This window comes from Anser brachyrhynchus (genome assembly GCF_964034855.1).
Source record: "Anser brachyrhynchus genome assembly, chromosome: 5".
Classification (NCBI taxonomy): domain Eukaryota; kingdom Metazoa; phylum Chordata; class Aves; order Anseriformes; family Anatidae; genus Anser; species Anser brachyrhynchus.
In genome coordinates, this window is record NC_137699.1 from 58,794,364 (window position 1) to 58,819,116 (window position 24,753).

Consider the following 24,753-nt stretch of genomic DNA (forward strand, 5'->3'; position numbering starts at 1 on the left):
AACAATTTCTAATCTGCTTCAATATTGGGGGAAATAAATAAAAAATTGAGACTGAAACATTTACATGAGTTCATGAGAAATTACTGCTTACAGATGTGCATACATGCATTTATTTATTTTGAGAAGTGTTGAATCCCTGCATTAATGAAGCCAATGCCAGAATTTGATGGGATTTTGCTAGCTTCACATAAGGTCTAGCCCTGAAAGAAATACAAGTTCATTCCATAAAACATGGAAATGCAGGGAGGAGAAAGGTGCTTTCTCCCTCATACCATTTTGGTCCTGTATTTTATTCTATTGTGATATCTAAGAGCAGCAGCTGCACTGGTACTGTCTGACCCTGATGCCTCTGTGGCCGAATTTCTCTTGCTGGAGTAGGAGGCAGGAGCTGTCTGCTGCCATTTCACAAATAGTTCAGGACTACAGCAAGACTGCTGCTGTGGGAAATGCAGCCTGCACTCACAACGAAGATTTCAGACAGCTGATAATGAGTACAAAGCCTTGGCTCATTAATAAGCTTATTTGTTCCCACTACATAGGTCAACAATTCACTTCATAAAAGAATGATGAAAGACTGACCAGTCCAGACATAATGTCTCCTATCCCTTGGAAATGCTTTCCTTGCCATTTAATTTTCACGGTGTACTATGCGCTGCAAGGGCTTTTGCCACTCCCTTACTCTAATTTTCTTTCTCTTTAATTATTCTTGGATCCCACAGGTGTGCATGGTGCTTTGCAGACTTACAAGGTCTCTTGCCTGAGGAGCTCCCTGTCCAAAATGAATTGGAAAACAAAAAGGAATATTCAGCCATTAGGATGGCAGCCGACTTGAGCTGGGACCAGGGAGTTTTAACATCTTGTTTGAGGAACAGCTTATTTTATAAATTCAGATGGTGGAAATGTAGCAGAAGGAGGAAAAAGTACTAAAACAACAAAATTTTTTTCACAGCAATGATCTTTGTCATACATGCAGATTGGTCAGATGGACTTTGCAGATTGGCAGCAATCAAGATGGTATAAAGGAGAGAAATTCAGTGGCACTGGAAGAGCAGCTAAGATGGAAAATTTACTTTACAGGGATCAGGTGCTGTGCAAAGACTACATCTATATAAATCCAATATGCCTGTTCAATACCTTCATGTGTTCCTTAGCTTTGTAGAGTTCTTCGTTTTCAACTGGAAGTGGATCTTTTATTTCATCCTTCAGCTCTCGCAGCCTGCTTTCTAATTCCTTCGTTTGCTTTTCACAGCAGTTCCAACTCTGCTCGAGGAGACCCAAGAAGTTACAAAAGGTTAAGATCCTTTATCATGACATACTGTACTATATGGATAGGTGAATAGCATCTTCAACAAACTGAAGTAAATAATGGTTATTTGGATTTTCTTTTTGATACATATCATGATCCACAAGAATTCTGTGCATGGATTTACAAAAAAAAACCTTGCACCCTCTGTTATATTTATGGTTTTCCTTACAGAGTATTTTGTTATGTCCAACATGAGAGAGGTTTTTAGCATAAAATTTGAGGCTGGGGATCCTATCAATTGACGGTATTCAATTTTAAGACATACTTATGTGCTCTCTAGCCATAAAAAGAAATGTATTGCTCTAAGGAAATAAATATCATCTACCCTTTTGTTTAGAGGAGGAGCAATGTGTCATGCTAACTCCATCTAGGGCTAAATATCAGCTCAGGCTTCATACCTCAAAGCAAGAGGTATGTTTGGTTCAGGCCATGGGGAGCACGAAAGCAATCAAAGTGGAAACTTCTATCACAGAAACAAATGGATGTCAATCTCATTTGCTTTTGGAGAGGGGGAACCATACTTTTAGCTTCCCACAAGCCCTGATGGCACATGACAGGCGCTTGCCTCAGAAACCCTCTGCAGTGAGCAGCAGCTCAGTGCTTGCTGTGCTGCTACAGAGCTCAGCCCTGGGGATGGTAGGACAGGGAAGCTCTTGAGAGAAACATGGGTGCTGCTCCTCCCTGAGGAGGGCATTGTCTACCTGCAGGACGCTGCTGAGCTTCATTTTCATCTTCTCCAGCTGGACCTGGGTGTCCCCCCAGTTCTGCTGTAACTGGCTGAGCTCCTCCTGTATAACAGCGCTGGTCTCAGGATCGGAGTCAATGCGCAACTTCTCCCCAACATCAATGACTGAGGAGTACATGCCCTGCCACCTCTGAAGAATCACTGCCTTACTCTTTAAAAGGAAGAAAAAAAAGTTTACAAGCCGTTCTTAGCAAGCTTTAGAAACACTTCTGGCTGTTCACCTGAGAATATGTGAAGACTCAAAGACTCGCAAAAAATTACAAGGCACTACTTTGTTCACATTTATAGAAGAGTAAATACAGATCTTCTCCTATCTGCTTTTCTAATTTCAGAAAAATCAGAATCTGATCTACAAAACTCTACAACAGTTTTTTACAGACTGAATCTATACAGTGAAACTACAGCAGTTAATAAAAGATGAAATTTTAGTCGTATGAGTTATTAAGAATAAAAAAATATTTTAAATTCTATTAGCATTATATTAGCACCTCTAGCATCAATAACTAAAACAATTTTTTGAGAAACAACAGCCTTGTTAGTCATGACATACTCCAAGTAAGGCATCAATTTTAATTTACCTACAACACAAATTAATCTATAACAGGAGCAGATACGAGCATTGTTTCTTTCTGTAAAGCAACAGCGGGAGGGAAAGGCAATTTGGAGTAGGAAGAAGAAGACATTCTGGCTTTTCTCACTAAGGAAATGCATGGGTATTAACTTGTAAAATATACTGAAAATAATCTTTACACAGAAGGAAAAAATAAAGAAATAAATAGTGCTAGCGCCAAATGGAATACTGGTAATATGTTAATTCATCAACATTAGGTGTGTGGAAACGCGATAAACCTTGGACAGTACAAATAGAGGAGTTTAATAATACATTTTGAAAGGTTTTAGGTTGCCTTAAGCAACCACCAAATTCACTACTAGTTTTTATTTTCTTATAAGAGAAGGAGATGCATAATTAAACGGTAAACCAAGACACCGAAAACAAAGGGAAATATATTTTCCACTGTACATAAAATGCGTAACAAGCTGCTCTGAAGAACTGCTTCCTGGATCTGTGCATCCTGGAGTGGTGGTTCCAAGGACAGACCCGCTTGCAAGTGCTCTATGTTCTGCTCCTGGCACCTCCTGTCCATCCATGCAGGTGTGGGACCCCTTTGGCCTGTCTTGCCACATATGCACCTGCTTCCTTCAGGAAAGCTGCAAGGCCTGCATTCAGGACCCACGTCAGCAAGATGCATGCACACCTAGAGGATACCTGCTGACCATGTCTAATCTTCCAGATACCCTGGATTTCCATGTTCATATCAATATTTTTAAAGCATACCAATTACAATATTTATCATGAAGTTTGTTAGTATAATGAGCCTTTCACAATGTCACTGTTTTCTCATCCATGCTTAGCTTTAAGAAAAAAGACAGCAATTGGTTTTCCCTCCAAAAAGAAGTGATTTTAAAGCTTTTTCCCTTACAGACAGAAGTTAATTATATCTGAGAAAAAAACCCACAGATTTTAGATTTATCAGAAAGAGAGACAGTACCTTGAAATCCTGAATTAGGTTTCTGAGGTGGTAAAGGCTATAGCAGTCCTGGCTCTTCACAGCTAGGAGGAAGCTGTTTGTATCAGCAAGGAATCTGCTGAGACTCTGCAGGGAACTCCTGAAGATCTGCCACTGGCTCACAAGTCCATCGATATCTTTCTTCCTCTGCTGAACCAACCGGATAACATTCTGCCACTGCTCTTTCAGCAGTGTGAGCTTGGAAATGAACTCTGTCCTGAAGACAACAGGTGATAAGTGTTAAACTACTTTGACCTTAAAATACTTTGGCTGTGTTTTCCAGTAACTGTGATGGATTTACATTTGCAATATTGTAAAATTCCAATTATAATACCCAACTAAGCAAAAGGTGCTATGCATCCATAAGCTCAGCTCTGCTCTATGCGTTCCATCTTTTAAGCAAAGCAAAAATTTTACATGACGCAAAAATTGACAATGCAAGTCATTCTTGCTATTGTGGTATAGCAACATACGCAGTACAGAAATCACAGAAACAATATGTGCTAAACACTTATCCAAAGAACAAGAAGTGTGACAAGATCTCTCGTTACATTGCAAAAATTGATTTGTGCTTTTAACAGGCTGTAATGGGAAGTTCAACCATCACTGTATCCTACAGTAGTAGGAAATAACTGCAAAGTGAAAGGGCTCTGTGTTGTTACTGAACCCATTTGAGCACTTTTTTTGCTTCTCCTACAACATGTTTAGATGATCCATCAGATCTGGATGGAATGGTTAAGACAGCCCCCCAGCTATCCCTTCTGCTTCTCTGCAGGAGGCCATGGCTCCCAGATTAGCTCTTATACAAACAGATGTGTTTGTGGGGTTAGCTTCAACAAAAAATCTAGCAGCTTTGCTTAGTTTAGCCCTACCTTCCCTGGCATCTTTAAGCCAAGCTATGGACTTTACACTGAAGTGGCTGAGGTGAGGACAGTTTTGTCCTGCCAACTCTGTGGAAGCAGCAAGCTCTAGCAGAGAGGAGTAATGTCTTCACAGCAGAAATGCCTGAGGCAGTTGTAGCTCTGCTCACAAACATTATATGCCTCTTCTTACTCTACATTGATTAAGAGAAAAGTATAAGATCATAATAATAAAAAACAGGTTTAGCTCTCATGTTTTGGATTGTATCGCCAATGACTTAATGCACTGTCATTTGAGCTAGCGGCAATGTAAATAGAGTCTCACACCTCTGCACTTCAAAAAGTGGAGAGGTCTGGGAAGAGAAAAAAGGACCTTTATATGCAGCATCCTCATTATTCTCCTGCAAGATGGTGGATTCTCAACCATGCTGTTTTACCAAATGCAGGAAAGCAGCATACAAGGAAGCCTTGTGGCCAGGACCAATTATTTTCTTTTGGCAGAACATCCAGTTACTATCCAAAAAGGAGTTTGAGCACCTGTGTTTCTTTCTCTTTGCACCTCCTCACACTTTTGCAAAATGTGCCAGGGGGTAATTTAAAGAGCAAATCTGGTCAGGAATTTGGGTTTGCATTCTCTAGAGAGCAAATGTTCAATACCGACTCCAAGGAAGACAGCCTATTTACTGAATTAGTAAGATCTTAGGGAGAAAAACATGTGGAATACCTTTTTTCTGCTTCTCCAGATTCCAAGAAGAGTAGAACTTTTGCTATGATAGAATTAAATGTCTGCTGATTTATGGAAATCTCAGTTTGCAGCATCTGAAAATACCATGAGAACAACAGTTTTAACTATTCATTGAATAACCTTTGCTTTGAAAGCTGGTTCTGCTCCTCTAGAGTGACAAAACCTATAATTTTAAATGCTGTAAACTCAATTATTTTCAAGTGCTATCATCCAATGCATCCTAAAAGATTTCACACTTTTTGGATACCAGGAGGAATTTGCACCTGTGTGGTAACCGAACCCAACAGAAGCTACATGTTACAGTTAGTTTGAAGCCTTAAGTTTGTTGGACTTGTTCATGAGAAATGCAGTCTAGACAGAAATCCACCGGAAAGGTATAAAAAAGCTACTATAAAGCTGTATTTACTCTTTACCACACTTGTTTTATAACTAATTGTATTTCAATGGGTGAATTGATTTGGAGAAGTATAAGTAAGAGAGAGCACATAACTTCCTATGGATCCTAGTGAATGTCATTAACATGCAGAGCCTTAACATCCAGTGGAATTAGCAGCAGTACTTTAGGTGTTGTGAAGCTCTGGTCCACTGCAGTAGCAAAACGCTCACCCTAAGAATTCGTGATGTTAAGCATTTACATGATTTTTTTTTACCTCTATTTTGGCTGCTTTTCCCTCTTCCTTGCACTAGAACGAAGCCTGCAGGACACTTTACTTAGAATTACATCCACATGCTATTGCTAGTATGCAATGTACCCACCCCCTCTGAATGGGTAGCCATACACGTGTGAAGCACTCTCTCTCAATAACAATAGCAAGTGCTTGGAAAAATGCCAGTGAAACAGCTTTTCTGCACAAATCTACCAGCTGGTCAAAAAGTAAATATTCTGTGAAAATGTTTTCTTTTAAATGTAGTCCTTCCAGAAACTGGTGAGGTTCCTGCCAGACCGCCAGTAAACTGCCTAAGCAAGTTGCCATTGACAACAGGTGTCTGCACTGTGGGACAGGCACACAGGCAACTAACCTAAGGATTGGAGAAGTGTTGGACTTCCACAATGCAACAGTTGAGGATACAATCCTGAAGGCTTGATCCATACAGAAAGTGATCCTTTCATTTTGGAAAATGATTTTCAAATTTCAGAGTCTTTCTCTGAATAAGTACAAGTTCACATTTCAAAAGAATGAAATGCTCCGTAAAACTCTGCCCAGATCTGATTTCAAAGGGAATAGTATCTTCTAAGGATTTCCCATCACCATTTAAGCTATTTCTCACCCCATTTAAGATATTTCAATTTTTAGAGCTAGCTTTACCGCTTTACCTCATATACTCTCTGTTGCTCCTGCAGTTCTTCAAACCGTCCTGGAATATTTGTCTTCAAGGCCTCTTTCATTTTTTCTAGGAATTTTATCCAGTTTTCACACTTCTGAAAGAATTTCTTTTCATCATTTTGAGTTCCCTCATGCACACTGTAAAACAAAAGAAACCATCAGAAACTATTTTGGTGGTGGTTGTTTTTGTTCATATGTTTGCATATAGTCTAATGTGGTAGTTAGTAATACAATAATTAAACAGTAGGGTTTTGCTTGGCATTTTGCTACCTTCTTCACCTATGGCATTTCAAATGACTTGGAATAGAACTATCCACTAAATACTCTGGAGAAAACTGGAATGGTAGAAATCCAACTTGGAAAGTCCCTGAAAAAGCTGTGAACAGCTTGAAATACTTCCCATGCTTTAATTTGATTTTCATTTTTTCCTTACAGAAAAGGAAAAGTTTAGTAGTGATTTTTTGTTTACAATTCAGACCTGCAGAGTTCCAGAGCAGTTGCTGTTTTCTGACTCCACTGCCGAGTCAAGCTCTGCATTTTCTTTAGGGTGAAGTCACTGAGGGGCAGCTTAATGCTTGCTTCATTCAAACTCTCTATGCTTGGAGAAAGGGCAGCAAGCTCCAGTGTATGATTCTGGAAGTAAAAAGGTAAATTAAATGCAACCAAAATGCTAACCCAAAGAAACAACATTTCTATGTTAACAAAGGAAACAAAAAAATTACAGTTCCCTTACAGGGGGCCCCCTTTTCCAACAGTATTGAACAGATACTTAAGAGCTGGTACTTGCAGATTCACTTTGTACCCTACATTTAGGGTGACTAGGTAGCTACAGAACAAAGCTGAGGAAAAGTATCTCCCATCAACCCCAAATCCATGTGATTTTCCTCCCCCTCATGCAGCCTGTTTGGCCTGCAATGCACATCTAGAGATTTTTACGTACTTAAATTCTATGGATAACTAACTCCTGAGTACTTAGGAAACTGAACATACCATGACCAGTTCTGAGTTGTCTGTTTCTGCCTCTAGATGGAGGCTATCAAAGGCATCTGTGCAGTTCTTGACATGACCCTCCAGAGTTTCAAGACATTTCTTAAAATCCTCCAGTTGTAAAAGATTGAACTAGGACAAATATTGCATATTTACATTAATTATGAGTCAGTTTAATCTACATATTTACTATAGAAAAAGGAGCAATAAATAATAACCTCAGGAAAACAAACAAATGTTAAATCCAAATTCCAATGCATTTGTAACTCACTTAATGAACTTTTTCACTGTTTGTACTGGACAATGGCAACATTTAAGCCAAAGCAGATATCAAGAAGCAGAATCTCTAAATCCTGAGAGATTCATAGATATATGAATGCAAGAAATGTGGGCGTCTGGGATACCTTTTTTGTAGATTTGGGTTGGTTTTAGATACATTGTGTTCATTCTTATCAAAGCAAACTGAAGCCCTTGGGTTTGTTCCAAAGCATACATGAGAAAGTTTATAACATACTTCAAAGTTCATAATAAAAAAAGGAATCATGTGAGGATATCATACTGCTTGGCTGTAATAGGTCCACTTACAAGGGCTTGTTACAGCAACTGCCTGAAGTTAGGCAGGCAGGAAGGGTGAAACTTGTGTACACCTGTCCTTTTGGCTTCATGTATTATTTTCTTTACAAGGTTGACCGTACCATCAAATTTTATTCTATTGAAATTTCATTTCAATTCAAGAACTACAGGGCTCTAGTGAAGACATTATCTCACATTGACAGCTAATTCACTATTCATAACAATACCTCAAATTCATCTAACTTCCTCTGCAACATCTTTTCCAAATAGGATGCTCTCTGGAGCGGTTGCAGCTTCTCCAGCAGAACGGTTTGTGCAGCTGTCCCAGCTTGCTGTTTTATCTGATCAGCCAACTCTGAAACCTGGGAACGGCATCCCACTGTGTTTTGAAGGCCATGCTGTAAATTCTGATGAGAGAAGGAGAAATAAAAAAAAAAAGTCAGCAAATGAATCAGATCTTCATTCATGTGCCACTTTCATTTAGCATCTTTTGTTGCTGTAACTAAGCTCTTTTTGTTGATCTCCTCTGCGAGCCAAATTCAGCTATGGTAAAAGCTTCAGTCTTTTACTCAGAGGATAAAGGGAATTGGGTCCATTGACTCTAGTGCTGGGAAAGGCACAGTTCGAAGTTCAACAGAACACCAGTGACTTCAGGCAGTGGGCTTTATTACTGCTACAGAAGAGATTAGGGAGAGAAATTAGAATATCCCTTTCTACAGACTTGATTTACACTAGCAGCTGAAGAAACTGGCCCATGCTGTAGATGAGAAATGGTATTATGATAAGAACATATCAGTACCTGAGATTCCTCAGTGACTAAGGACTATGTTTTTATTTGTACTACAGAAGTGACGCTATGAGATTAAATTCTAAAGGCAATACAAGGGAAAAAAAAGAAAAACAAACCATTTTATACTTGTTCAATGTGCTTCATTATTTCTTTTGACTTGGACAAAGAATGGCAAGATGTCATCTTGAAATCTACTGATTTTTACAACTGTCATTTACTTTTAGTCATGACTCACCCTAGATTTTGTCACTGTATATTGTCTTTTCTGTGAGTAACAAACAAAGGTTTCTGGTTGATAGCAAAGAGCAGACATGCTTCCCTAAAGACCAAACTGGCTCTTAGTTCCTGACCCTTGCCTTTTGAATCGATCACTCTGTAAACTACTGCTTTAGCAATTAAGCAAATCGTAGAATCATAGAATTATTTAGGTTTTAAAAGATGCTTAAGATCATCAAGTCCAACCATCACTCAACACTACCAAGTCCACCACTAAACTATGTCTCGAAGAACTACAACTACACATCTCTTAAATACTTCTAGGAATGGCGACTCCACCACTTCCCTGGCAGCCTGGTCCAATGCCTAACCACCCTCTCCATGAAGAAATTATTCCTGACATATAATTTAAACCTCCCCTGGTGCAACTTGAGGATGTTTTCTCATGTCTACCACTTCTCGCATAAGAAAATCCATTTTGATTTCTTACATTGTATATTGAACTTTATCTGTATTCATTGTGGTGACAAGTTCAATAAAACCATCTTTCCTGATTTATACTATAGGAAAAGGTTAGAGATTTTAAAACATATTTATTTAAATAATATTTAAAATGCACATGTACTTTCAAATACATGTAAGGTACACCACATCACTGTTCCCCATTCTTCCAACCCACCACTTTCAAAAATATAATAAATTGTGTGTCCTATCCATGCATGTCCTACCATAGTAGGACAGGATCTACAGTGCTAATGGCATAGTAGTGGTGATGCCATGCTTAGTAGCTGCAAAACTCTTTCAAAAAAGTCCAGAAATTGTGATGCCTCTTTACTGACATGTTTACAAATTTGTGTCACAGCCATTCATGGATCAGAAGAAAGTTGAAAGAAGTTCTGGTCTAAGTTTTGCTGCTGTTAGTTGTTTCTGACACAGAAAGAACTATACACGTTCTATTTCCCATAATGTATATTTTTTTTAATTGGCCACATGCAAAATGGGATACTTTGGATTTCTTCCAATATGTGGCTAGAGGTTCATAAAGCACGATGAATCATTGCTCTGTCCTGAAATAAGGATTATTGTATTTCTTTATTGCAGTCTGAAGAAACCAAAAATGTCAGAATCTAACGACAGCTTTGCTACCTAAAAGAGACAAATGTACCCTCTGGTCTCAGCATGAGTTCTCATTTACCTAAAGTCAGAACTGTCTGGAAGGATCTAATGAGCTCAGAAATCTGTGCACTTATCTGACCAGGTCAAAAAAAGGACCAAAATCAAATAAAAACAATTTAAAGAAGTCTGTAGAAGACCTCAGGATGGTCCTATGCGCTGGAAAACTGGTCTTTTTTGTCAGATATTTTTCTAATGGATGTCATCTCTCCTCACAAGCAGCGCCCCACAGATTTAAATAATTTTTGGTTTAATGATACTTTCTAACATAGGAATGATTCTTTGTAAAGCAGAAAGGGACAAAGATGGTAATATCATTGCTCCCCTTTGCTCTCTTCTCATCCTATGCTAATGCTGTAGTTTGGTTTGGCCTCAGAATCTGGTCAAAGTATTTAAAGGAAACACAAAGGTGTCTGTTAACGGAAAAAAGTCAGATTTTAGGTTTTCCATTGACTGGACTTTGGGGGGGGACAGGGTGGGCAGGGGAAAAAGAAGGTGTTCTTTTGATTTGTTCGCTTTGTTGTGGTTGTTTGTTTGCTTCTGTAAATACATGCTGGCTTGTATAAGGCAGCAGAAACATTCATGCACCTTTATATCCTGTATCCTTTGCTTCAGGGTTTCTACCAGATTATCCTCAGGCATGTGAGCATCCAAGAGCTGAGTGCACTGCTCTTCGTGCTGTTGTAACTTGGCTGCAGCCTCAGTACATAAAATATCAAAGGGCTCCCAGAGCTGCAGGGTCACTTGAGCTGTCCGCAGTTGATCTGTGATGTCTTCATTTACTGAGCTCCACCTGCCAACATATCAAATTGTAATAAGAGTATTTTCCTTGTAGATTCCCTTCATGGATCAGAATGTGATTTGGAGTATGGTTCCTGGGGGAGTTTCCTTGCATTCACAGTCATGTTACTGAAAGCCAGCTGACAGCATCATTTTGTGCTCTGTGATCCATCACAAAACAAGCAGTAGCATCAGCTACTCTTCACACAGGTACTCTTAGACAGCAGAGTATTGCTAACAGAGATACAGAGATTTAAAAACCTGACATACATTCAATTCCTACTGAGCAACTCTTTTTTAAATACTAATAACTGGGGGTCTTTTTTGCAAGTGTACCTGGTGTTTGCCTCTGTGCACTTCTGGTCAATAATGTCTGCAAAGGACGGGGAGCAGTTCTTCTTCAGGTTACTGGCAGCTACCTGGAACTTGGCCCAACTTTCTTCACTGTTCTCCAATTCATCTTGAAGAGACTGCAAAATGGATTATTGTTATTAGTTGTGGAGATGAATGACCTAAGCATAGCTTCCCCTTTAGATTGGAAGGGATAGGGTAGCAATAATGATACACATTTGCAGCACAGACTAAAATGTCTGTGAAAAACTTAACACCTTAAAAAAAAAAACTTAACACACTTAACACACAAAACAAATAAATAAATAGATTTCCACCGACTTCAGTGGCACTACAATAAAGAGTAATTTCCTTGAGAGAAAAACGTGTGGTTCTTTTTCAGTGAATTTTGTTTGTTTGTTTAAAGACACAGAAGGAAGCACAGAACTAAGACAACTTTAACAGAGTTACCTGCAGAGTTTTAACCTGTTTTTTCAAAGCTTCCAATGACAGCACAGAAGGTTTGCACTGGTCTATGCAGTACAAATATCTTGTCATCATCAGGCTGACTTCTGCATAAATTTCATCATACACTCTCCACTGTTCCAGTATTGACTGCATAGAGGTCTTTAGCTGTGCAACCTGCAAACAAACCATTTTTGTTACTGTCTCACATATAAATCACCTTTAAACTGACTTAAATCTCAGCTCAATGCTCCATTTGTGACAATCCACAAGAATTTCACAACTTGAAGTATTCTTCTACTTGGTAATGAATTGTGCAGGCTTCAAACCAAGCAGTAAACAGTATTTAGAGAGAAGTAAAAGAATTTGCTGGAAATAAAAATTTTACCTGATTTCAAGGTAGCACTTTTCTGCCAGCCACAATTACCCCCCACTCCCCCCCCCCCAAAAAAGTAAGGAAGTACTGAAACAATCTACTGCTTATTCTTTCCTGCCAAGATCAACCTAAAGTAGGAGGAAGTTGAGAGCCTTAAAATTCTTAGGAAGCAGACAGTTTGATCCACAAATCAACTTTTATTTACTCAAAATTTGAACAGAAATTGTTTTATATGGAAAGAGATGCTACTAAAATACTCCACAGAGCTATCACCCCGTGTATGCCATTGTGCTCTAAAAATATAGGCCCAACAGAACTACAATCTAGGAACTATAGCATTTTCATACACAATAAAATGAGGGATAACCTCTTTGTTTCTTTCATCATTACAATCATTTAATCCGCATTGGGGCAAGCAAGTTTTCCATTTGCCACATACTGCTAGACATTACAAATACAAAACCACAGTTCTTCAGAGTGACTTGTCATTTTTACCTTTCTGTGTCAGGTAAGCACACAACACATGCCCTGGGTTAGACAAAACATTCATCTAGTTCAGTATTTGCTTTCAGTCATGCTAGTACCAGATGCTTTGAGGAAAACATGCAAACCAGGAAAGGAAAGAAGCATGTTTCCATGGGACCTGGCAATATCAGATGCCAGACTTCAGTTCTAACTATGCATCCACTCAGTGGAAGATGAGGACTGTTCTAAACCATAGTGCGTGTTAAATAGACTGCATTAATCATCGTATCCTACTATCACAGTTCCAGGCACGCAGGAGTAGATGGATTAATCAACCTTATTCTCATTTGAATCATGGAGGTGGGAGGAAACTCTAATTGCTTTTTGTAGCCTGCAGCTAATTACTGCCCACACAAAGAAGATGGAAAGACATCATGCTCGTGAAATGTCTCTGGGCCACAGACTCACAGTCTCAAGATCAGCCTACAGACAGTACAAGCAAGGTATCACACCTCCTTAGACCTGTATTTGAAGTCACAGCCTGGCTCCTGCTGAGGCCAGTCAACCATGGGAAGAAAGCTGCACTCTGCGTTTCATCACGCATGCAGACAACTAGTTTGTAAGAACAATCTGCAATTTCTAATTTCAATACTTAAGTCACAAAAATACTAACATTGTGACTGTAACTAGAAAAAAAAAATTGGCTGCTTAATCCTGACAAAATCAAACCCCGAGCTCTGCAACAGAATGAAAAACTTTCCTTTTTCATCATATGCACACACGAAAATCTCTCAGTTTTCTAGCTGTGGAACAGCCACATCATCTCTGTTTAAACATAAAACAAGGAGTAACCTCATCCTGGACTGACACCTCATGTGGAAGCGTTCAAGCAAAAGGGCTCATGTTTCACAAAGTTCTGAGGAGCAAAAGGAAAGTGTTCATAATAAAAAGTGTAAGGGAATCTTAACTACAAACACAATCACTGGATCACATATAATCCTCTCCAATATATGGCTATTTATTATCACAAATTTAAATCCATAACTGTAGTCATTATTATGTCTTCTGTGTCTGCCAATTATATCTAGATAGAAAAGATCAGTTCCAAATATAAAGCTAATATAACTATATATGCAGACTGCCAGGGAGCCAGTTTGCATGGAAAACCAATCTGCCTTGACTCTCCTTGAAGCCTCTGGGGACTATGTAGGGTTTGAGATATGGAAAGCCATCCAGGTTTATAGAGGAAAAGTAGCTGGGAGGTAGAAAAGCTCCAGTGAGAATGGCAGAGGTGTAGGCAGCTTCCACTGGCATACTGCAGAGGAAGAAGGCCAGAGTATTTTTTCGAAAAGCAGATTGAGTCAGAAAGCTTAAGACGTCCATTTTTAACTTAACAGAAAAATACCAATGCAGTTTCTTTATTTTCTTAAACTGCAGGTGCAGGTCTGTCCTTTCTCCCCCTGTATTCAAACTGCTTTGAAAGCAGACTATTTTTCTCTCTCCTTCTTGGAAACATTAACTTTTGCATGGCAGAGACTTAAAAGGAAGTTCTTAGGCAGGTTAAGTTCAAGAATACTTAGCAATTTTTTTGCACCAGCTCCTGCCATTTCATGAAGAAAATTAATAATACTGGGGGAAAGAATACATATGTGAGGAAATCTGAATGCAATCAAACCCTTTACCTGGCTGACAACGTTGTCCCTCATTTCACACAGCTCAGCTATCCTGAAAGGCGCAGCTTCTGGGGTTTGTTCTGCACTTCCATTTAAGGCTACAGTCTGTTTGAGCTCATCGAGCATTTTGGATTTAGTTGCAAGCTGATTTTCTAGGTCCTGAATGAAAAAAGAGAGAGAGAGGAAAAAAAAGGAAGATAAGATCTTTTAATGAGACTATAGAAAAACCCTTCTATGTGAGGAGTTTAGATAAACATGCCTTCTTTAAAACCAGCCCTGTGTAATTCTTCAGCCATACAACACCAACCACCACCATTTTAGCACTGATTCAGAATGACTTCTTTACAGGAATATCAAAGGACAGCGGCTGCTTTAGGCAGTCTACTACAGCTAGAGCTAGAACCAGTCCATTTAGTGTCAGCAGAAGCACAGGACATCACGCCTGGGAAGGAAATCAGTGAGAGCTAATTTGTCAGCCACTATGCAGCCTCTCTGTACCTCTCCAGACACAGAAAGTTTTTACATTAATGCAGATGAACTTTGCCTCAGGTTGGTTAGCATTTGGGTCCTCCTCTGCTCCAGGAGACACAGGCAGACGTTGCAACTGACTTTGCAATAGGAGCAAAGTACCCAACATCCTAACAACTTCTAGAAAGTTATCCTCTGCTTGCCTGCTTAGTCAGAGACTCTCTCTCATGGGAGAGAAGCCACGAAAATCAATGCTTGGGAGAATAACTTCCTCAACACAGTCAGCAAGATTCTTAGTCTTGACATGCTGGGTAAAGCTCATCAATGACTTTTTCACAACATGAATAAATACTCATACACACTACAGGCTATAGCATTTCCCTGTAATACAACACATTAAGTTATGACCTTTTCCCCCCAACTACTGTCCCCAAAACATAATCAAATTTTGATCTCATTTTTATTGAGCAAAAAATTGTAATTAAACATTTTAGCCACCTGCATCTTAGCACTGTATCTTGCTGTGAGTAGGGTGGTATTTTAGTCAAAGATACCCTGTGCCTTTCTTCCATTTTGACCCCTTAGTGCATTTCAGAGTGCTTCAGAGAGACGAGTAACTCAGTGTATAACAGAACACTCTGGGGAATAATAGCAGCCTACTATGAGAGAGAGACATGTAACCATGGAAATGAAAGAACAAATATTCAGCGTAAAAAAACAGAAATGGAATACTGTACTGAATGAAAATAGCAGACTGCCAGAGTAATAGGATCCAGTTATTAGCTGGCTGCACCTGTTCTAATTTTGAGGGAGCTGGTGCCTAAAAAAATTCAACAAAACCGAAGTACACCTAGATTCTTGAGGCTGGTGCACAGAGATTACATTCTAGGGCTGGAGCACAGACAGTTACTACTTTACCAAATGAGACTGTGCAGTTCCCACAACAAAACCACCACAGAGCTCTTCAAACTAATGGAACAATAGCTTTATCCATAGCTGTGCTGAATTGAGAGAACTATTTCTTTTGGAGGCATCTCAGAATATGTTCTATAATATTGCTGCACGTTCCAAACACCATGAAACAACAGTAGATGCGTCTTCAAATGGAGGAAAAAAACATAAAATGGCAATTCACATCATTGGTGGGTCTAGCTCTTTATTGCCAAAACTTACCATGCTTTGAAGTTACACCATAATACTCTTCTAGGAAACAGCAACTTCCTTTACATTTTTTTCTGTTAAAATCTGTGCAGTCCTTTAGGCTGGATTCAGCAAAGTGTTACATATGTTTTGTACAATAATATCCCACATACAATGCTTTACCTTGCAATCATCTAATGTGTTCTGCGCAGAGATCAGACTTTCTGGGGTTTGTAAAGATCTCAGTCGGTCACTCTGAGCTTCCAGCCAGTTGCGTAGAGTCTGTGCTTTGTTCTCATTTTCAGTAATATCTTCCAAAAGGTGTTCCAGGTCTTGTATCTGAAAGTTACAGAAATATTTAACTTACTTAAATCTAGAGGTGGGAAGAAACAGGGTTCCCCCTTCCATGACTAAATTTGAGATTACGGTATTTTGTCTAAATAATACTTTGAAGGTAAACATAAAAAGCATTCAAAATATAAATGTTTTGAAAGGGAATAAGGCATTGTGGAATCTGGAGCTGGCAGCCTGTGGACGTGAGAAGCTGGGGGCCTTGTCTACCTGGGCACGTTCATACAGAGTATGAAAATCTCATTTGCCCTAAAACCCACTGCCAAAGTTACTGATAAGCAAGGGACCTTAAGTCTCATATCTTCAGTTTTAGCCCTGAGAATCCACTAAATACTAGAATGCAGTTTCTTGAAAACAGTTAGAGAAGACAACTTTTTTTCCCACAAAACTGAAATTTCATCATTGTGCAGGAACTGTATTTTCCACTTGGAAATGTTTCTGGAAGACTTTCAGAGTCAGAAAAAAATCGGAATTTTCTGTTTGAACAACAGTTTTTGCATCAGGGAAGGCAGCTTCTCCCAGTGTCTTGTAAGCCTGGGAGAGGAACAGATGAAAGAGGAACATGGTAAAAGGGTTCCATTTGCATTTTTGAATGCTGCCCTTCCCCTAGTCTTTTCCATGCCGCATGAGTCACACTGGCTTTTCTAGGCACTGGGGCACCCAAGCACTGGCATCTAATTCTGGATACACGGATTATTTCTAGCCTCACCAGAGCAAAGGCACTCCCAGAAATGTATTTTCTACAGAGAAACACAGAAGATGCACTGTTATAATTAGCCTGCACCTTGAGTTTGCCTATCAGCTGCTGATCTTCAAAGCACCCCACTGGGAAAGCAGTTTTCATTACTGCAGAAGGAGGACAAAGACACAGAGCAACCCGTTTCCACTGACCCCCGAGGGATGGAGCAGGGATGGGAACAGACCCCCGGCTGTGCCTTTTCCAGCACTGCCATACATTTCCATCTGAACAGGGCTGTCAACATTACTTAATAATTACTTTTTAGGCAAATCCAACAGCTACAACAGGAAAACGGGTGGTAGCTTAACAGATCTGTATTTCTCGTTCCCATCCTATGGCATGTGGAGGGGATGTTTGCTTTTTTGTGCTGTGTTTGCTAAGCAGGGTCTGGCTGTTTGCACGAACCTGTGTAGTTTACTCTTGACTCCACAAACCACCCGGTGTTTTCTCCCATGAAGTTTTTAATGCCCCTACTTTAACAGCACCCCAAAGCTTCCTTTTAATTTAGCAGATTTCTCGAAGAGATTCCCCTGCAAACACTACTCTGAATTCTTCCTTCTTCATAATTTTATCATTATATTTGTTGACACATCATTGATTGTATTTTCTTCATCTGAGAAACCTATTTTTCTCCACCTAATATAGGCAACTGGGGTAAATCCCAGGCTGTCCTGAAGAGCAGATTTTGTCTATTTTCCATTCTTTTAATTTACAGGGGAGTTTGCTCTTCCAGACCTTACAGAGGTTTAGATACTCAGACGCTACCTGGTAGCTGATGCACCAGACTGCTCCACAGGCTTCCCATGAGACAGCACGATGGCCAAACAGCAGAGAGCACAGGGAGCCTCACTGTGTTCAACAGTGCTTTCAGACTCAGGGAGAAAGGCTGCTTGCCAAATACAGAGCACTGGCACTGGCAAGATCAGAGTTGCAAGAGAGAAAGCAATGAAATACAATCAAACCTTTCTGCTCAGAGAAGCCTGCAGCCTGTGCCACCTCAAGTTCATCTCTCCGAGACACTCAGCAAATTCCGTCCTTTCGTACCGCTTACTTTCCACATCACAAGTGCTCATTTGCAGGAGTGACTGGTTAACAAAATCTACCATCCACTGTTTAAAGTTCATTTCCATCATATATTCCTGGAGGGATTTAAAAACAAACAAACAAACAAACAAAACAAAACAAAAGCATAAAACAATTAGTTCAGCAGTTTTAACCTGATCAGTTCCAATGATGCTTCGAGGCAAAGTTATGAGACATTCATGGCTTATTATTCTGATCCATGGCCTAAATTATTTTTCTGAAATGGATCTGACCAGACATGGCTGTAGGAATGATTCTCCATTTTTACCTTCTATATTTTGTAGCTACTTCCATTCACTGAAACTTTTGCAGGAAATCACTACATTACATGGGTAGCTCAAGATGAGAGGAAGCTAATGCCAGGGCAGGAATGAAACCTAGGGGTACCAGACCCAGTATTTTATCCATTAGACAATACCATCACACTGCCACGGGTCCAGATTAGGCTAACACCAAGGCCTTTCTACGCTCCTGAGACTCATAAAAGCATGGTGCAATAAGAGCTTGTGCTCCTTAATCAGAGTAATTGATATCAGAACAAAATATCAGAATACCTGGGAAGAAAGTGTCCTCCAGTAGCAGTGGCCTTGCCTGTAGAGACAAGCCAGAAGCTATGCACGCAGTGAAAACAACATAAAGGAATGCGTTTTTATTTTTTTGAAGGTCTTTTAGGGCAGGGAGATGGGTGAAGGGAAGAGCTCTTCATTGTATCTAGTGGTACCCAAAAAATCCACCAGGCAAAACTACAGTAGAGGTACAGCCTTAGCTGCTTGCTTGTGGGAATTTGTGACCCTGTACATCCCTACATTGCTGACAAGTGCAGAAGTCACATCTACAAACTGATCTCTAAATATCCAAAGGGTTAAAAGCAGAACCTCAACATGTTCCAACTTCCAAAAATAACTGATAATGAAAAAAAAAAAAGCTAAATATCTGCTAAACTAAGGTACTTTGAAAGAAATGTATACTTTTTGTATAATACACACCTGCATTATGTGCAGTATAAAAGCATCTGAGAACCACAGCCATCACAGGCTGGGAACTGCTGTACAGTCTAAGCTCAGAGAACCATTTGGTAGCTCTGCAAGGCCAGAGCAAAATAGATCTCTGTAGGGATTTGTGCCTTGAGGTTCGGCTCCTGGACATCTACAGAGGTACAAGAATGGCTTGAACCCTTCCTGTGGTTGGAGCAATAAGCCTCTGCCATTGGAGCTTCAGCATCTAAACAGAGCCAACAGCCTGCTTCAGCATCTCTGCAGAGACATTCATGTGGTTTCTCTTTCCTAGCAGATTATTTCTTTTGATGAAACATAATATTCAAAATCCTTGTTCTCTGGCTAAATGGATGCTGACTGTGTAGATCCAAAATTATGAGGTATTCCTTGTTGAAAACGCAGACTAAAACACAGCACAAATACAGAGACTAGCTTCTTAAGTAAGCAGAGTTTTCCTACTCAACACATCTAGTAACCTGAATGTAAGAGAGAGAATGAGTGAGACAGATGGGATGGAATGAGGAAACGGAGAATACAGCACAGCTGCCAGTAGCTATGTCATAGGGCAGACAGCATTTTGTGTGGCATGGAAACAAAAGGGTTTTATAATGGAAGATGTTAAAGCACCTTTGAGGCTGTTTGGGGAACCCTCCTCAGTGCAAGGGTAAGGATGTAACAGTGCCTATAGGCTGCTTCCGTGCTTGTGACAGCAAAAGAGTAACAAGCTAACCCTGGACTTTCAGCTTCCCATTACCTTGCACTTCCGAAGGAGACTTCTGACATGGGCAGCACTGCTTTGTGAATTTACTGGTTCTTCGTGCCCCTTCTGTTCCACATGGTCCAGCCAGGTCATTAGTTCAGCAATAGCTTCTCGCGAAGAAAGTTTTTCCATCTGAAGCTAGGGGTAAAGCATATAATGAATCCTCCACATTCTGCTTCTTAGAAATATCAAGGAAGATGACATCTGTATTTTTAGGAGGGCTCAGACATTATAATTGCAATTATCAGGGTATGAACTTGAAAGTGAGCTCTGTGCTCCAGAGGGGGATATGACTTCAATTTAAAAAAGTTAGAGAACTCAGAAATTTGAAATAAAACTATTTCTAATTGTAATGGACTTTCATATAAAAACTGTAGAGATGATAGATATGTGCATAACAGCATAGGAAGAACACTGCAATAATTAAACTGCAGTATAATGTTGGGGATATTCTGAAAGCAAGACAGCTAATTAAGAAAGAGGTGCTTTGCAGATCTTATACAGCAGCCAACTGAATGCTGGTAGCAACATTTTAAATAAATTATTTAGCTTGAACTCAGAGATGGCAGCAGTTTCTCCTCACCTGGTGGAGCTTTTCTTGGATAGCTGGGAGCTGTGTAATCAGCTCTCCCCATTTTTGCTCGAACTTTGCCAAAGATGACCTAAGTGCTGCAGTATCAGCTTGCTTCACATGAAAGAGCTGGTTGGCAGTGCTCACCACAGATGACTTCAGGGAAGATTTTTCATCGACTTCCTTAGAGAATGTCTGAGGTGCATGGGAGAATTTTAAGAGAGGATAAATATTTATACATCTATTTAAACAAAGAAGACAAACCAGGTTTTCAAGTCACGGGATGAACTATTTCAACAAATGGATTTTAGCAAGTTTGTAAAGTTCAGGAAACCTAAACTCAACACGTTCTGTAAGGCCCTTTTCTGCTCATCTAGATACAATGATGAATACTACCTCTTGCTTGCTCCATGGGGATTGGGAATATCCCCATCTCCACTTCACACAACCTCAGTCCTCAAATCTCTGTCCAGCTCACACCTACCTGTCCATCTTTCACAATGCTTTGCTTTCCCACTGTGCAAGACTCCCTCTGTCAGGTCTCACACTGGGGCTCAACCTCCTGGCTAGTCATACGAGGGGAGCACAGCACCAGAGAGCAGGCAAAGACATGAAATGCAATTCATAATCTGCTTTTTTGTAGGGTTTCTCTTCCCTGACTTTGGCTGACCAACCCCACAGACCTATCCACTTCATTCCTGCTCCCTGAGTCCACCTCCGCTGGTAAATGGCCCATCAGCTGGGCTGAACTGCTGTATCCAGTATTTGGTATCAGGAGCAAGAGGAAACCATGCTATTATGCTAGGCATGCATAAGAGATCCTGGCTGGGCTGTGATATGTTGCAACTGGGAACTCTCTATGAGAGGATCCCATTCTGATTTATGCACTCTAGCTGGCCTAACTATCTGAAAGAAGTTTTTTTGTAGCCTCCCATCCTCCCAGTTCCCCACCCAGATATAATGGAGTGTCTTTGGGGCACGCAGCCATTCTGTGTCATATTCTGCACGCAGCTTCTAGGTAGCTCATGGCAAATACAAAAAAAAATAAAAATAAAAACAAAAATAAAAATAAAAATGGTCATTTTCGTTGGCAGTCATGCTATATCATCTCAACCTGGTAGGATAACAGACTTACAAACAAGCTGTTGATGTTATCCCTGATGGTGGTAAGGTCTTGTGACACACTGAGAGACTGCTCCTTCCAAAAATTCATTCTCTGCTGAGCAGAATCCAGCCATTTCATTAATTCCTCTGAGTCTCTGTTGTAGCTAAAAGGAGAAAACAAAACACACAAACATTTATCGCCTATCTGAGTCTGGGAGACCTTTCTCATCCTCCAAGTTGTCCTCTCTGTGAGAAGGCATTCTGACATCTATGCAGCTACATAACTCTTACAGGAGCACAGCACCAGCATGGGCTGATGTGCAACACAGCAGTTCTGCTGCAGATACACAAGAGTCTGTCCCTAGCAGCACTTTTCAGTTGGTCTGCTCTTTCTGAAAACATTCTCTTTCCATATTCACCCAGCAGTTGTTAGGACAAACTCACATGGGTGAAAACAGTTTTGCTGGTAGTCAAAATCACTTGCACATACTGCAAGATATAGTGCAGATAGAATACCCAGCAGGACCAATAAATCCAGGAATGCTCTATCTCCACTACTGATCCAGCCAGATTGAGCTCAGAGCACAAAGACTGGGTGCAGGGAGAGCTGTGCTTGGTACATCGCCTGGTGGATGGGGTTGTAAAGCTCCAGACTGCCTCCACCTGAACTGCCAGGACTGCACCGACAGTTGGTTTGGGCCTTGTGAAAGCACAGAGCATACTTGGGTCTTTCCCCTTCAGGGAGCTCAAAACAGCAGGGTGAGGCAGCATTTCTACCAGGTCTTGAGAGTTTATAAGGGGAATAGTGTACATGCAGAGTGGCACACTATGCCTTTGTATGGGAATAAAGGCTCACTTGCATTCATAGCAAAAATGCTTAGGGCAGCATGGTCAGAGCTTCTGTTAACACTTTCAGTATAGGAACTGCAGCATGATGCAGCTAACTCACCTAGATACACTTACTTTGCAATGATAGCAATCAAAACAGCATTCCCACAAAACTAAATGGGAAGTGAAGCAAGTGCAAGAAGATCAGCTATGTAATACAATACCACTTTTCTGATCACTACTGCTTTTTTTTTTGAGTTTTAAGTGAAAGGCAGTATAACATTTATTAATTTTATATCAATATTTAGAAAATGCAATTATAGAAGGTTACAAATCAATTTCTAGCTGATATCTCAAATTGCTTTCTGAGTTATAACCCACCTGACCAAGAGTTGGAGTAATGTTTGAAGTCTGTGTAGTTCATTGCCAATTTTTTTGGTTAAGGACAACCACTGCTCTTCCAGCTTCCGAATCTGACTTGCGATTTCTGGACAGCTCACTGCAGTCAGCAATTTCTTCCCTTCTTTCACCATCTGGTATAGCCGGGCATGCTTTCCATCAACACTGCTTTTGATTTGCTATCAGAATATGGGAAGTTTGCAAAACAATAACATTTTAAAAATCAAAAACATGGCTAGCAGAATACACACCACTTGTTCTAACATCTTAACCTCACATTTCCTCTGCCATGTATTTTGTTTTCCATTATGAAGCAATCTGTACTTCATTACATGTAAAAGGGATACAGCTTATTTTTTTCAGTTCCCTCTCGATAGATCAAAAGAGATCTCAACATAATTTTATGAATTAATCAGAACGATTGATATGATTTTCTGTGCCTTTTTGACACACATAAACTTCAGGCTATGGATGAACCGTATCTATCAGACCTGGCTGCATTGTCTGAACATATGACTGTCCCCAGCAGAAAATTATTACCCTCCTGTTCTTAGTAGGGCTTCTGTCTCTATCCTATTTTTAAAACATTGCCAAAGTTTTGAAAGAAGTTGTTGGGGGTAATAGACCAGGTCCTCTGAAGACATAAAAGGTCAAATCTCTGAAGAATGCAAATCACTCTAAGGATACATCACTTTATTGAATACTATTTCTTCTTAATTTTATGAAACAACCATAAAGATTGTTTTTATATCTTTATATGTTTCAAAGATAGATAAAATGTTTCAAACTGGACTTGATATTCTAAATAAAGATATAGCTCTTCCATCAGAGATGCAGCTGGGAACAAGCCAGTAGCCTATTTGCCATTCTCTGCAAAAGGAATTTATTCTCTTTGATCAGAGGGAAATCAGGATATTTCATTTTGAATAGTCAGAATTTTAGAAGGAGCTGTTAAAATCAGTAGACCTTCTATTGCAACCGGGTGTACAAATATTTGAAGGCACTGGCTTGATTCTCCTCTTCCACAGGTTTTACATCATAGCAAGATGATCATTCCTGGAATTACAGAGAAGTGGCTCTGCGTTCACCCCAAAGCTCCTGGCTGTCCTTGTGACTCATGTAGCCCGTGTGCCATCTTTTCACGCTGCTCTGCCTTTACGGACCATTCCCAAAGATTTGCATTTAAGACCAAGTTCCAAAGTAGCTATAGTCATTACTCCTACTTAGATGAACTTACAGACCCTGGCTGAAATTAGCTGCCCAATCCCTCATTACTTTTAAAAGGAACATGGAAATTTTCAGCATGCATCCACACACAGACATGGACACCAAGGAAACAGTGCCCTACAAACTGGCATCTCCTCATTTCTAATTAATCTTTCTTTCTAGGCCTAAAGATCCACAAAGAAAACCAGTCAGACATGCAGACACATCAATACCTGGAGAAGTGCAATCCTTTCTATTAATCTTTCTTCTGTTTCTTCAACCAAGTTCACAGATGGCAATGTAGAGTTAACTGCCTCTAACTCCTTACTGAAAGCTAGGCATTCATCATCAAATTCTGTCCATTCCTAAAAAAATACATTGCATCATTAATATAACACATATCTGTCTCTGCATTTTTGCTACATCAGACCGAGACTTTAATACTTATTCTAGCATCAGTAGCTCTTGTTTCAATGAAACAGAACGTGTAAACTGATAAATGTGAAATAATATGGAAATATTAAAGTGAGACGTGATTTTACCACAATATTTAGAAAATGCAGCTATGAAATAATTCAATGAATATCTTCAAGATTTCAAATTTTATAGAGGTATACTTAATTTTTTATTCTTTAGGCATGTTTTAAAATCATTTTTCAGATTTTATTTTTAAGCAGTACTTGTATTTTTACATCCTAAAAGGCTCTACTGTCAGCCCAGGCACTCCAAAAT

At 39.8% G+C, this 24,753-nt stretch overlaps 1 protein-coding gene across 6 annotated transcripts in view; it reads right to left on the bottom strand.

Annotated features, from left to right (window-relative positions):
• SYNE2 (spectrin repeat containing nuclear envelope protein 2) overlaps positions 1-24,753 on the bottom strand; it is a 187,598-nt gene that overhangs the window by 37,042 nt on the left and 125,803 nt on the right. For 5 of the 6 annotated variants that reach the window (XM_080593985.1, XM_080593984.1, XM_080593982.1 and 2 more), the window contains 19 exons: positions 24,255-24,386; positions 22,798-22,994; positions 21,620-21,752; positions 20,497-20,679; positions 19,908-20,051; positions 18,038-18,214; positions 16,169-16,324; positions 14,387-14,536; positions 11,870-12,040; positions 11,405-11,538; positions 10,877-11,081; positions 8,337-8,516; positions 7,540-7,668; positions 7,028-7,182; positions 6,540-6,687; positions 5,204-5,298; positions 3,602-3,836; positions 2,008-2,202; positions 1,135-1,260 (listed from right to left, as the gene is read on the bottom strand). In XM_080593985.1, the coding sequence (XP_080450111.1) occupies positions 1,135-1,260; positions 2,008-2,202; positions 3,602-3,836; positions 5,204-5,298; positions 6,540-6,687; positions 7,028-7,182; positions 7,540-7,668; positions 8,337-8,516; positions 10,877-11,081; positions 11,405-11,538; positions 11,870-12,040; positions 14,387-14,536; positions 16,169-16,324; positions 18,038-18,214; positions 19,908-20,051; positions 20,497-20,679; positions 21,620-21,752; positions 22,798-22,994; positions 24,255-24,386 (3,045 nt within the window). Of the gene's footprint in view, positions 1-1,134; positions 1,261-2,007; positions 2,203-3,601; positions 3,837-4,491; positions 4,674-5,203; positions 5,299-6,539; positions 6,688-7,027; positions 7,183-7,539; positions 7,669-8,336; positions 8,517-10,876; positions 11,082-11,404; positions 11,539-11,869; positions 12,041-14,386; positions 14,537-16,168; positions 16,325-18,037; positions 18,215-19,907; positions 20,052-20,496; positions 20,680-21,619; positions 21,753-22,797; positions 22,995-24,254; positions 24,387-24,753 lie in introns of those variants that run through there. The other variant, XR_013951889.1, reaches the window with a different exon arrangement.